Raw genomic sequence first — 15,220 nt, forward strand, 5'->3', positions numbered from 1 at the left:
CTAGTCATGTACTACAGTGGCTCCCATCCAACTCGCATTGTCTACGTCCTTGTAAGACGAAGGAATCTCAAAGATGGTCTAGAAACAACAGTTGTTCCTTACAAAACCACTGCGATGCAACGTCGAACAGTCATCTGTAAGCTGCGGATAAAGTCACAGAAAGAACTCAATAATTTTCAGGAAATGGACCAAAAGGAGTCAAATGGTGGCGACCGAAGGAGTCCAAGGTTGAAAAAGTTACAGTGCCACACAAATCACCATAGTTGAAGTGAGCCGGACTAAACTGAAAGACGCCGCACGCTCCATTCTTCTATTATTGCTGAAGGAAATGAAACCAGGTAAAGCCACCTGTCCTGATTATCTTCCGACAGAGTTTTGTTTCTCTCAATGGGGGGATGCAGCAGTGTGGCTAAAGCTAGGTTTTCAACAACTTCATCCAAGAGGGTCAAAAACCAAGAAATTGGCGACGGGGTATCCATTCAAAAATAAGGAAGGCCCTACCGATTTTTTCTAATTACCGCCGGATCATACTTCAGAGCAACAGAATGACAGATTTCGAACAAATCTTCGAAAAAGGAATAGCGAGTTAGCCAACCATACAACAAGCTGGATATGAGCAAACTTGTGGCGCAAACAAAGCAACCCACCCTGCAGGGCTGTTACTGTGAGAGGCACAGTGAAAAGAATAAGAGGGTTCATCACGACTTTCTGGACCCTGGAAAGGACTTCCATCGGGTAACTTATAACCTAATCAGTCAGCGCAACAAGAACATGGCATTCCAGAGCACCATGTTATGAGGGTACAATTGCTCTACGAAGAACCAAGGAGTTATGTTCAAGCTGCCGCAGAACCGTCTGATGAATTCCGCATATCTGTAGGAGTCCACCAAGGCCCTGCCTTATCACCACTGCTGTTCATTTTTGTGATGGACACCGTTACATCAGACCTGCACAATCCAATTTCATGGACACCTATCTATGCAAATGACGTCATTTTGGCTGCAGAGAATAAGCTTGATTTCCAGCGTCAAACAGAAGTCTGGAACAATCGACTAGCGCATTATGTCCTCCGCCTCAACAAAAGAAGGCAGAATACATGACATTACAACGTTGAGAGGTTGGAAGGATGCATGTTGGCGGTGAAGATTTAGCACGAGCAGAGAACTATAAGTATCTTGTTTCCACAATCTCCGATGATGGCCGACTTACTGATGAAGTCAACTTAAGGATATACAACGCCTGACTGAAGTGAAGAGCGACAACGGGCGCCCTTGCGACCATCGGATGAAGGCCCATCTGAAATATAAGATCTACCGAAGTGTTATCAGTCCTGTCGTTTTCTACGGCAACGAATGCTGGCCAGCTAAACTAAGCAGCATGGATACGAAGATGCTCAGGTGGAAGGCTGGCATAACAAGAGTGGATCACATTTCAAATGATGTTACAGTAAACCTTATGACGGAACTAACATAAATACGCTCCCTTCATAAACATTTTTGAACCTGGATTTCATTCAGGTAGAAACACTTTTTCGCATACCTTTCATCAAGACGTGGACTAATGTTATTTTCAATGAGGTTTAAAATCACGAAATAATCTCATTTTCTACATTTGATTTCGTGGTGCTGCTCATCTGAATCTTACATATGCGCCAGCTATAAAGTATGTTTGCCGGGCTGAGTGGCTCAGACGGTTAAGGCGCTGGCCTTCTAACCCCAACTTGGCAGGTTCGATCCTGGCTCAGTCCGGTGGTATTTGAAGGTGCTCAAATACGACAGCTCCGTGTCGGTAGATTTACTGGCACGTAAAAGAACTCCTGCGGGACTAAATTCCGGCACCTCGGCGTCTCCGAAGACCTTAAAATTGTAGTTAGTGGGACGTAAAGCAAATAACATTATTATTATTATTATTATTATTATTATTATTATTATTATTATTATTATTATTATTATTATTATAAAGTATGTTTTGGCTGAGAGCCTCTGTCTGCCGCTACCCTCTCTCGAAGGAAACTTGAAACTCCCTGCTTTTCCCCAACCTATTGCGCAGACCACTAGCGCACCTACCTGGCGTGATTAGCCAGCTTGTTCTGGTTGAAGCGAGCGGTGTGTTGAGTCGACTACCAGCATGCAGGCCTCATGGACGCATTATTCACGCCTCGTCGTCACTCTATCTGACCCCATGGATCCGGGTTGAAGATCAATATTTCTGCGGGGTTATACCCAAAGGAGTCTCCTCAAGTTTTTTCTGGCTTGGTAGTTCTGAAACACCTTTGCCTGCCCTTTTTTAATTGTATGGAGTGAGTATCTTCGGTTGTGGTGGTAGTTGGTTTCGTACTGGTTGATGACTTACATTTGAAAGAGTTCAATTTGATATTATTATTATTATTATTATTATTATTATTATTATTATTATCATTAATTTTAATATTATAAATTCGCTTCTGTAATATATATATATGTAAATCGACGTTCCCGCTGGTGTAATTGCCTTGTTGGGCGACTAACTCTTCTATGTTGGTATGTTAACCATTTTAATATCATTACGGTGATTGTAAATAGTCTAGCCCTGTTGGGTAGGGCTATATACGGGTATTTGAAATCTTTTGATCGCGGCAGTTTTCACAAGATTTAAGCTTTAAAGTGTCATTCCCCTCCTTGTTATATTGTGAGTTATTAACTCAGCTGAACTTTCACTTTCATATTTTTGGGACTTGCGTTTGTGTTTTCCATTTGTCCCTAAACTTACATTGTTGCGTCCCTAGTTGGGATTGGCACAACTCCTTCCGAGGTGGGCGTGTTTGTTGCGCTTGCTATAGTGTTGATTATCATTAATGTTGTGGTGGTAGTTGGTTTCGTACTGGTTGATGACCTTGTCTATTAATTTGAAAGTGTTCAATTTGATTGCGCCCAATCGCAGTTGCTTTCTGCATATTTTACTGCTATCATACGTTTTATTCCTATTCCAAATAATTGATTAATTTTATTGACTTCATACTACAGGGAAATGTGTGTCTAGGACTTTAAATTTCTGTTCAAAAGATATTCTTTAGAATACGAAACTATTATATTACACCAAAATCTCGAGGAAGAAGCTTATCTAAAACTGGTGTTAGGACTAAATTAGTAGAAATCTGAGGTACCAAGGTTACATGCTATGTGATTTTTGTTTAACCTCACTAAACTGTATCTATAGGTTAAGTGAATTAATGGCGATTAATAGGAATTGTTAATTCGGATGGATCCGTCGTTTTTTACAGTTAGTTTGCTTTATATTTTATTCCTTTCATTTTCTGAAGGTGTTATGCTTTTATCATCCAAAGACTATTTTAAATTAAATTAAAATTTTTAAAAATTTCAAATCAAAGGTGTCTTTCTTGTTAAGATTTTAAAATCCATACAGTGACAAGTTTTTTTTTCTCTCCACGGTTATTAGCCACTTGCTCTATTCGAGGTAAGTAATTTCTGTTTTCCATGTCTGTTGTGTTTTGTAAGGGTGACGTTGGCTCTCAGTTGTTTCTTTTTCTTGTGAGATTAATTTTGTTGTTGCTACCAGTGTGCGCATTTGGGGATGGTGTCGCCCTGTGCAAGTACATTATACATTGAATTACTGCAGTGTATGCATTTTAGATGTCCTGTACTTGCACGGGAAATGCGTACCCGATATACTCAAAACATCACGGCTTATCGAACTTTCCTATGACGAGGGGAGAACGTCTCTCGCTTCAGTCTGCATTACAAGTTTACAACACAGTACAGTGACTCTATCCTTGTACGATTCACCACTATGGAACTTCCCTCGAAATTCTTCTCGTAATGGACGCGTCACAAAGTATTCTAAGACCCATTAATGAATGCAATGACCTTGATTTACAGTTTAAACCTTTCAAAAGCCATGGAAAAAGCCATTTCCAAGAAGTATCCAACCAGGTGGATTTACATTATTCAAATAATGCACTTGGATAAATCACTGGCGAACATAACCTCACAAAACGAAAGAAAAACACATACGATTCAAAGACGAGGAAAAATTATGCTGGCATCGATGTGCAAATGCTTTCTTTTTTAGTTTGCTGTACTGTTTGCATTTTTAGATGCATGTACTGGCACGGAAAATGCCAGACACCCTTAACATCGTCGCTTATCGAACTTTGCTATGACGAGGAAAGAAAGTCTCTCGCTTCCACGTGCGTTAATGAACCCATCCATGTACGATTTCCCGGCCGGCACTCTCTTCTTTAAAACCAAGTCCGCCTTGGCTCGGCATTAAATAATGCAGTTTCATTTGCATTTACAATATTGTTCGGTGCGTACGAACTGATTATATGCACATTTTTTCGCCAACCGTCAGCATCGGCAGTGTTCGCAAATACTACTTCTCCGCACACTGCCGTCTACGTGATGCTCTGGCGTTCCTGAAAACGCTGAATACAAATGAATTACGATTTTAATCGAACTTAGCAAGTATGAAGCACACTGTAGACGCAACGAAGTGAGTGAAAGTACGGAAAACTACCACCGCAAGTTCCGAAAGACACATTCCATCATGACCCGGATAAATTCGGAATTTAAATTACTCTGAAAAATTGTAACTTTATAAAATATTGAAGCAGTTTTGAATTAAAAGTCAGAATTTTGGTAATAGGGACCAACACTGTTCTTCGAATTACGAATTATCCGTATTTCGAATTAAACATTTTAAATAACATGCAAAACCGTACCTCATGTTTCCGGGAACGGGAGCTGCTTCGAATTAAGCGGGATTTTGAATTAATCGATTTCGGCTTATCGAGGTTCTACTGTATTAGAAAACGTGTTTGGCATTGCACCAGCGACGAACAAGACAGCATAGGACAGATAAAGTGCACAACGACCTGAAAGCTGTGAGACTACATAGACATTGCCCGAGACCGAACTGGAGACCATGAATCACAACACCGGACCCTGCCACCAGGGAGGACTAACACTAAAGAAGCAGAATAACAAGAAGCAGATTGATGAATATTCTGTTATAAAAATGGGATACAGTGAATATTTTACACATCATATCATTGAACTTCGTATGTTCGAATTCCCTCCCCTAAAGCCTATGTCCAATACCTAAAAAAGACTTATTTTCACAAAATAGTGTTTGAATGACAGAATGCTTCTAGATTTCGTGCTTAAGTGACTCCTATAAATGCATCATAACGAAAAATATATTACTCAACAAAATAAACATTTCAGGATTATCTGTGTTAATCGGTACTAACAGTTTGAATATCCGGTGAAATTTTATGAGCACCAGCAAGAGGACAGTCCGTCGGTGTATTCAAGCCGGAATGGAATTTTGCACCTCATATTTCTGCTTACATCCAGTATATATAGCAGATGATCAGAATTATCAATTTGTTATTTAAACCCCAATCAAGTCTACAAATATGAAGACCATTGAGGAGTGGCACAAAGTTAGCCTCATCACTAATTATTTAGCTCAGGGTGGTGTGTCTCTCCACAAATGGAAGGGAATCTCATCACTGATTGGTAAGCAAAGAAATATGTGTCTTTCTACAAGTCAGCAATTAAGAAATCTTATGAACCTTAAAACCTGTTCTTATATAACTCAGTACAAAACCGACAAGACAAATCTCTTAGACATATTAGAAGAAGTCATTTAAATTGCTGCATGATAACTGTAGACTGCTGAAATGAAAGTCAAGATAACATAGCACCTGAGGTGAGATATAAAACAAAGTGGGAAGCAGTAGATAATACCCAGTCGACTGAATCCTTCAGAAGAATCTAAAATCAAAGATATACAATGGACAAAGCTACATAGAGAATGAACTGTCCTCTGCCTTATATACCAAGGAAAAAGAAAACACACAAAGGCTTGTTGCTTTGCCGGTTCCAGAGTGCCTCTGCACACGATATGTTTAGGAAGAAGAAAGCTAATTTAAACTCAATCCAAAAAAAGAAATATGGATTTTGTGTGCGAAAAGTATTCATAAGCAATATTTTTATTCGTGGTCTTAATACAAGATAGTTCTCTGACATAGCCTATTGTACCGTGTTACACAAGAATTTTTGAACCTCAAAGTGTTGACGTATTTGGGCAATCTTCAGTTGTGTGCATGGTTCTACTCTGACTGATGAGAGAGTGTAAGCTGGTACAGGGCAGTTCTGAGGACTAAAATGAATACTTCTTACCAATAGTTGTGAATGTACAACAGGAATAAGTCAATGCGTCACATAACAGTCGAGAAGACTCTAACCACCCACAAAATCAAAGATGCCTTTCAGAATTTGTAGTTTCCATCACTAATCTGGTTGAAGTCAAACCCTAGGCTAACTAACCATTGCGTGGCCTGCTGATACAAGGAATCGGTTGAGAGCACCGATTCGAGATTATACAATCATTTCCCAGTGATTATTAAAGATCGTTTCACACAGTAACCAACAAAGGTATGACAACATTTAATGTTTGAGAACAGGATATACACTTGTGCTAATTTGTAATGTCAGGGACAAAAATTACAATTTTGAAATAATATTATATCATTACATTATTACATACATACTTTTATGAGATATTAATTGACTTACTTGAAGAATTCTAAGAATTTTTTAAGGCAACCTGAACAAATTTAAAACTTCACTTGTAGCAGTCCACTTAATTAGTTAATCCTAATTGTGTAAATGTGTTTGCAATCAACACGCTACAAGCACTTAACTGACAATGAGCACTAAAATGAATAGTGGGAATTAGCAACAATCAGCAAGTGTGACCACAACACTGGAACAAACATAAATTCAATACCACAATATTTTTTAATGCTTACAAAAATGTGGAACATTTATTTGAAAACTATGATATGTAAGATGTAGCACTACTGATCTGAACATATCATTTCTACAACACATTATCTGCTTTGGCGTCCACAAATGGAGGAATCTGACTTAACACACATAAGAACAGAAAAGATACTTAAGAAAAAAAAAAAGAATCTAACCAAATAAATAATTTAAATATGACATTCTTTGAGTTATCACACTATTGAACTCAGCCATTATTATACTGATCAGTGAACCTAATTATGTTAGTTTGAAATTATTATATTGTTTACAATGTACATAATACCTAACATTTTTGTATTTGTAGATTTAGTATATAATATATATACACGGCTTTTTCTGTGTGTCACTGTTGGTATGAACATACAAAATTACTGAGAATATCTGGAGTTAATATTTGCAGACAGCATTTCAGATGATAATAATGTGATGAACAAATGATGCAGTGACAGTGAAAGAAAGAACAAATTTTAATGGTTGCTTAAAGGTATTGTAAACCAATACACTTCAAAAATATCTAGCTTTACCAAAGATTCTTTTTGCAGATATATATTTAATAAAACTACATGATGGAACATTAAATATGAACTTCAAGTTCCTGAATATTTTAGATAATTTTACCCATAGAATTTTAAGATATTAATCTTCCTTGTAAAAAAGGATTAAACTGATTAATATGGCCACTTTTTGGAGATAAACCAACCACCAATGAACACTACTATGAATAGGTACAACTTATTCCATACTGTATAGGATTTGTTGTGTACGTACTTTGTTTCTTCTTTGATGTATGGCAACAGCTGATCAAGAGTATGTTCTTCTATGAATATTTCCTCCTTAATATCTTCAGAAGGCTATAAGTCAGAATAAAGAAGGGAATAAAAATATATAGGCCTAAACATGAAACAGTTGAGTATAATTAATTTATCTCCCATTTTAAAAATATAATAATGGAAAGAAACAATCAAATCAAAATTACTTTAAATGCAAAGGAGGTGTATACCTTGGTGGCAAATGGCACACAAAAATACATTATTATCAAGCACAAAATAGTAAATGAACAGAGAAGATGACAATTTCCCAAAATAGAGTATTAAACAATAAACACTAATGTTTTTCTACAAAACACACAGCTCATTCTTTATGAATTTATATTATTTACAAAATTCTACTCATAATATCTTCTGTATTTACAAACATAATCAACTCATATACAACATGCGGAATTACTTCAAATAATATTATATAATTGCTATTAGATTAAAATTTGCATTGCATTTTTAATTATATTTTTACCCTTTTTGGAACCTAACTTGTATAATGATCTGCTGCATCTTAACACGAGTCCCTTTACCCACTGCTTTTCAGACAACTGATAACAGAGATAAGAATGTGAAAAGGAACACACTGTAGGATAGCAGTAGACAAGGTAACAATAGAAAAGGAGGAACCTTTGTAAATATGAAAACTAAAAATTGCCTACATATTTGTGAATATTCAGCAGAGTATATGTACACATACATACACATGTATGTGTACATGTACAATTGAAAGAAAATAAATAATAATAAACAGTATCTCCAAATATTACCCAATACTATTCCTTGCTTTTGTTTCTCTTTCTGTGATCCCTATTTCCACAAAGACTAGCTATTTTCTTCATCCTCTTATATTCACATTCCCCTGTTGCCATCTTTCTATACATGTCTTGATTTGTCACCTCTTTGCTCATTTCCATTTTCCTATATGCTTTCTTTCCCAAAACACTTCAAAGTAATATCAAATAATCCCACATTATTCCTAGCACCTTCCCAAAAAGTAGAAAATGTTTATATCATTGACCACAGAAATACCGATCATCCCTCTCTGTACATCACATTAAGACCAAAAAAACATAAATCAATCAACGTCTTAATGAATGAATGAATGAATGAATGAATGAATGAATGAATGAATCAATCAATCAATCAATCAATCAATCAAACAACAGCATTTAGGTCTGTCGGTTGTTTATGGTGAAAAGGATTGTGGAAATGTATCAAACAACTCCCTTGGCAAATTATTTCAATCACTAAATCATCTTTGAATAAGTGAATATTTACCAAAATTTTTCCCCTTGAATTCCAACTTATCTTCATGTTGTGAACATTCCAACATTGAATACAGAACATGACGTAAATTTATTCATCAACTATTGTCATTCCAAGCCATCTCTCCAATGACATCACAGAATATACTGCTTAATCGAACAGCTTGTCTCCTTTCTCCAAGTCTTCCCAGGCGAAACTTTGCAACATCTCTATAACACAACTTTTTCGTCTTTCCTGTTCTCTAATCAAGTAATACTGGTGACGGTCTCATATTCTCATTGTGGCCTTGCTGGATATTTATATGCCCTCTCCTTTACAACACGTAAATAACCTCATAATCATATTAAGAGATCTGAAACTTTTATTTTCAATCCTGTTTATGTGATTACCACAGTGAAGATCTATCCTTATTATGAGTACCTAGATACTTATAGAGATCCGCATGTGGAACATTCACCCCATCAACACGATAATTAAACTAAAGAGGACTCTTCCTATTTGTGAAAGACACAACCTGGCTTTTCACCCCGTTTACCATCAAAACATTGCCTGATATCCATATTACAATATTGTCAAGGTCTTTTTGCAGTCACTCACAATCCTGAAACTTATTTTTTACAAAGAGCCTTATCTCTGATTGCAGTTCATTATTCATACACACTATGTGATCAAAAGTATCCGGACACCTGGTTGAACATGGCGTACAAGTTCGTTGCGCCGTCCATCGGTAATGCTGGAATTCAATAAGGTGTTGGCCCACTCTTAGCCTTAATGACAGCTTCCACTCTCGCAGGCATATGTTCAATCAGGTGCTGGAAGATTGCTTGGGGAATGGCAGCCCATTCTTCACGGAGCGCTGCAGTGAAGAGAGGTAGCGATGTCGGTCGGTGAGGCCTGGCACGAAGTCTTCGTTCCAAACCATCCCAAAGGTGTTCTATAGGATTCAGATCGTGAATTTGTGCAGGCCAGTCCATGACAGGGATGTGGATGTTATTGTCGTGTAACCACTCCGCCACAGGCCGTGCATTATGAACAGGTGCTCGAACGTGTTGAAAGATGCAATCGGGATCCCTGAAGTGCTCTTCAAAAGTGGGAAGCAAGAAGGTGCTTAAAACATCAATGTAGGCCTGTGCTGTGATAGTGCCACGCAAAACAACAAGGGGTGCAAGCCCTCTCCATGAAAAGCACGACCACACCATAACATCACCGCCTCCGAATTTTACTGCTGGTACTACACATCCCTGCAGATGGCGTTCACCGGGCATTCGCCATACCCACACCCTGCCATCGGATCGCCACATTGTGTACCGTGATTCGCCACTCCACACAACGTTTTTCCACTGTTTAATTGTACAATGTTTACGCTCCTTACACCAACCGAGGCGTCGTTTGGCACTGACCTACGTGATGTGTGGCTTATGGGCAGCCGCTCGACTATGATCTAAGTTTTCGCACCTCTCGCCGAACTGTCATAGTACTTGGAGTGGATCCTGATGCAGTTTGGAACTCCTGCGTAAGGGTCTGGATAGATGCCTGCCTATTACACTTTACGACCCTCTTCAACTCTTGGCGGTCTCTGTCAGTCAACAGATGAGGTCGGCCTGTACGCTTTCGTGCTGTACGTGCCCCTTCACGTTTCCACTTCACTATCACATCAGAAACAGTGGACCTAGGGATGTTTAGGAGTGTGGAAATCTCGCGTACAGACTTCTGACACAAGTGACACGTTCCAAGTTCGTGAGTTCCGCGGAGCGCCCTATTCTGCTCTCTCACGATGTCTAATGGCTACTGAGGTCGCTGCTATGGAGTACCTGGCAGTAGGTGGGAGCACAATGCACCTAAGATGAAAAAGTATAGTTTTGGGAATGTCCGGATACTTTTCAATACATAGTGTATATCAGAAAATAAAGGTCTTATAATACTGTCCACTTGGACCCAATCCATAATTGTTACAGTATCAAGTAAAGTTTCAACTCCTCTAATGCTCTGAGTTCTATTTTCTAGAAATATACCAGATGTGGAAAAATTAGGGTAAAAAATATATTTCTCCCTTTATGTAAATTATCGACCTTTACAGCCTAATCCTTCAACATGTTTGGTCGTAAAGTTACCCCGTGGGATATCCCTGTCCTGACTAATGTATTTTTCACAATGTAATTTCATTATTCAGATGTTTTTTTCGTGTCATTTTTGTTAGTGCTCATGTTCTGTTGTGTACTGTCTATATCTGCATATTGTTGCTGTATGGAAGTAAATAATGTGACGTATTGTTAAGACTGTGCATTCTGTAACTTACATGCATTATTGATACTATTTAGAAGTTCAGGTGATATTTTTTAAGAGTGGTTCTAGAGAACTGTCAAATTTTGATGTTACGGGGAGACGAAAGGCCTTTCCGCCAGAGAGCTACTTGTTGAGAAATGTTATTCCCAGCAAGAGATAATAGATTGCAAATATCACAGCAGTCTGTTAGTAGAATTTAAAAAATGTGAAGACAAGAGGAGGACAAACTGTCAACAACGTGTTGTAAGCTGTGGGCAAAAGAAGAAACTAACCCCAAGTAGTAAGCAAAAACTGATTAATTTGTCAGTAAATAATCGCAAGGCTACTAATTTGGATGTACGTAAGAAATTAGAAGAGTATTGGTCAATCGTATCAGCCAGGACTGTGAGACGAGGGCTGTATAGTGCTGGAATGAAAGCAAGGCAACCTTGAATAAAAGCAAAGATTATTCCTGCTATGGCTGCAAAGAGGTTTCAGTGGGCCAAGAATCTCCAGAATCGGTCATCTGGTGACTGGAAAAAGGCAAGTGCATGACAAGAATGTTAATTCATAAATTATCATTCATTAATCCATTTTAACCCAATCTAACTGATGAAACCATACAGTATGATATAAGTACAATTTTATTTCTTTGAAACTCTACAGCTTATTGCTTATAATGCAGGGCTTATTTCTTTTATTTATTTCAGGCTTGTGTTGGTGACGAATCGGTATTTACTGTCGCAGAAGAGACAAGTCAATATGTAAGAAGAATAGAAGGAGAAGCATTCCATCCAGATTGTGTGAAGCAGAGAGTGAAGCATCCAACAATATACTGTCGAAGGAATTATGAAACGTGAACAGTATAGTATTAAGAACCCGTCTGCTACCTCAGGTGCAACAGTGGTTTGGCCAAAGTGAATTCATTTTGTCACAAAGGAAAAAAGTAATGGAATGTTTAAAGGATAACTATGGCCTAGTAACAGTCCCGTCATGAACCCCATATAATATACTTGGACGACAGCAAATAAAAAAACAAATATAACGACAAAATTTGGCTTGATTGAGAACCTCGTTCAGATCTGGTTTCATGATGACGATTTTAAGAGTCAGTGTAGAATACGAATCAAGTCACTCATGAAAGCTAAGGGGATGCATACCAAGTACTAAAGTCATAAACTTAAAAATTGTTAACATATTGTGTTCCATTCTCAATTTCTTAGAGTTTAGTCTAATAATTTGGCCGCAACTTTATAGCCAGTCATCTAGTCGCTATTTTATCTAGCCCAACTGCACAAAATTTTGTCAGTAGTAATCGTGATACATTTGACCTCCTGAATCTAATATATCTGCTATATCTTGCTGGAATCTACAAGATGAGCTTCAGTGGAATAATGATTCCTAAAACTGAACTACCTTCTATCAAACCAGTTGGTAATTTCGTATGTGTGTGTAATATAATCAGAAAGAATGTATTCCAAGAGCTGGCATGCAACACCAGTCAAGATGTCTAGTGTGTAATTATTGGCTTTATGTTTATCACATTTTCTTTCTACACAGGGTGCTAGTTCACTAATCCTTCATTCATCTGCTATAGCTGCTTCATACATACACTAATCAATTAAGCACTACAGATCTGGTTCTATATCTCAACGAATTGACTTTCGTATATGCCCAAAAATTTTACCAATCCCAGCAGCATTTCTAGTTTTAAATTTTTATATCTTATTTTCAATGTCTATTTTTTATTGTAGGTACATGTGGATATTGCGAAATACTCGTAATTTCAAAAGATTAGGTGAAACTGTCAACTGCGTCAGGTACTGCAGAAGGACATGACCATACCATTTGTGACATACCTTATGCCTCATGAGTGATGGGTGCGATGCTCATTTGCTTGTGAACCGTGTCTTCCTTATGTGATGCAGGACTGCGATGCCCATCGACTAAGGGAGTATACACATTCCCATGTTGTATAATTGCTACTCCATACATTTCTTAGTCTGTCAACATTCAACACCGTACACAGCAACAACACATAATACCATGCCGTATATTCTGGACTTCAGATGTAGTGTTATACTTCAGTCACAGAGTGTGCCTGTGAATTCCCTTCATCTCATCCTCGCTGCTATTATCATATTTCGCACTTCAACAACTACCCCACTGTCAGTCTGTGGGCAAGATCCTAGATACCTGAATCAACGTGGATGGAGCCATTAGATGGTTCGGATGACTCCAGGTATTCACTCTTCTCTTTGTTCCTGCTAAGGTTGTATTGTGAGAAACAGGTATACCAATCTTCATTTTGATGCCGCATCCCATTCTTGGTCTATCAGCAACTGCAACATCATCTGCATATAAGAAAATCTTAGGAACACTCCTTTGCAGGTCCCATGTGGTGGTATCCATGCTGAGGACAGAGGGCAATGGGGACAGAGTGGAACATTGGTGTACACGGGAACTTTCACTGAGAAGCTCTCCGAGGTGTTGACAACGCAACATGCACAACTTCTGCTGTTCGTGCATAACCTTGATCAAAATTATAAGCATTTCTGATACGCCATGGTCATGAGTGGTCGAATGACATTTCAACATCAAGGAAGGCAATGTACACTGCCTGCTGGTGCTCTCAGTCCTTTTCAGTTAGCATTCTGGCTCAATGAAGATGCACTTGTTAGCAATAATGCCGACGATTTCACCCGGTCAATAATGAAGGATACTTTCAAAGATCTTCTCATGTACAATTGGGGGCAAATTGGACGGTAATTTGTACATTCTTCTGGATCGTCATTTTGCTTAAAATAGGCACAAAGGTGTTTGTAGCCCAATGACTGGGAACAGACCCAGAGTCTACTTTGGCACTGAACAAGCTTGTCAGCCAGTTGATAGTGAGCTCTTTAAATTGCTATAATTTCCAGAAGTTTGTTGGAAGGTCATCTGGTCCTGTCGCTTTTTGGTTCTTCATACAAATAGTGGCACCGTCGACTTCCCTTGATGTGTTGCATGAGATGGGACTTACCATCTGGAATAGGGTGATAAGGGAATTCAATGCAGGAAATATCTACAAATTTATATTGCCAATGTTAGAGAATTTCTTGTTCGTCCTGTAATCACTGGTCATCTTTGTCTCTAATGCACACAGAGTGCTCAATACTTAAGTCAAGTTTGGTCAGTTAGAAAATAGTTATTTTCTCCTTCCTTTGAGTTCAGTGGTGAACAGTGTTTATCAGAACTATACCGACAAAAACAAGTTTGCTCTTCGTATTATGTTAAGAACAATGGTTCAATCAGACTGGAGGGAAAAATTGTTCTTTTTGAGAAAATAAGGTTAAATTGTTACTTGCGGGTGCGCGATTCAAATGAGCTGCTGCCGTGTTTCAGAGAAGACAAGTGTAGGGAGGAGTTGTGGAGTGCATGATGCAGTTTTCTCATACGACTTCGATAGAATTGTCTCTGACAGTATATTTGTTTTTTGCTAGTTGCTTTATGTCGCACCGACATAGGTAGGTCTTATAGCGACGATGGGACACGAAAGGGCTAGGAGTGGGAGGGAAGCGGCCGTGGCCTTCATTAAGGTACAGTCCCAGCATTTGCCTGGTGTGTAAATGGGAAACCACGGAAAACCATTTTCAGGGCTGCCGACAGTGCGTCTCGAACCTACTATCTCCCGAATACTGGATACTGGCCGCACTTAAGCGACTATAGCTATCGAGCTCGGTCTCTAACAGGCAATATCCACAGTCCATTTATTAAATAGCCGTAACTGCACACACAGTCAAAGAACACACTGTATTTAGGACACACTTGTCAGTCAAGGAACGCACCAGATTGTTTCTCTTCTCATCTGTTTGTCGCAGTAATATTCTATATTAATTAACATGCTCGAAGATGCAACAATGACGCGTCGCGATTGTGTATTCCTTCACTCACAACATTTTCTTTAAATAATGATATTTTTTGTGGCGCCGACCTCTAGTGATCTTTTGCCACTACTTGCACCATATGATATGAACCTGCGTGTAATTGGAATCG

General features: G+C 38.5%; 1 protein-coding gene across 1 annotated transcript in view; it reads right to left on the reverse strand.

Moving 5' to 3' along the window:
• LOC137503310 (uncharacterized) overlaps window positions 1–15,220 on the reverse strand; it is a 65,577-nt gene that overhangs the window by 12,322 nt on the left and 38,035 nt on the right. The window contains exon 3 of the mRNA XM_068230859.1: window positions 7,605–7,687. Within this exon, the coding sequence (XP_068086960.1) occupies window positions 7,605–7,687 (83 nt within the window). The remainder of the gene's footprint in view (window positions 1–7,604; window positions 7,688–15,220) is intronic.

Source organism: Anabrus simplex, chromosome X (genome assembly GCF_040414725.1).
Source record: "Anabrus simplex isolate iqAnaSimp1 chromosome X, ASM4041472v1, whole genome shotgun sequence".
In the NCBI taxonomy this organism is placed as follows: Eukaryota; Metazoa; Arthropoda; class Insecta; order Orthoptera; family Tettigoniidae; genus Anabrus; species Anabrus simplex.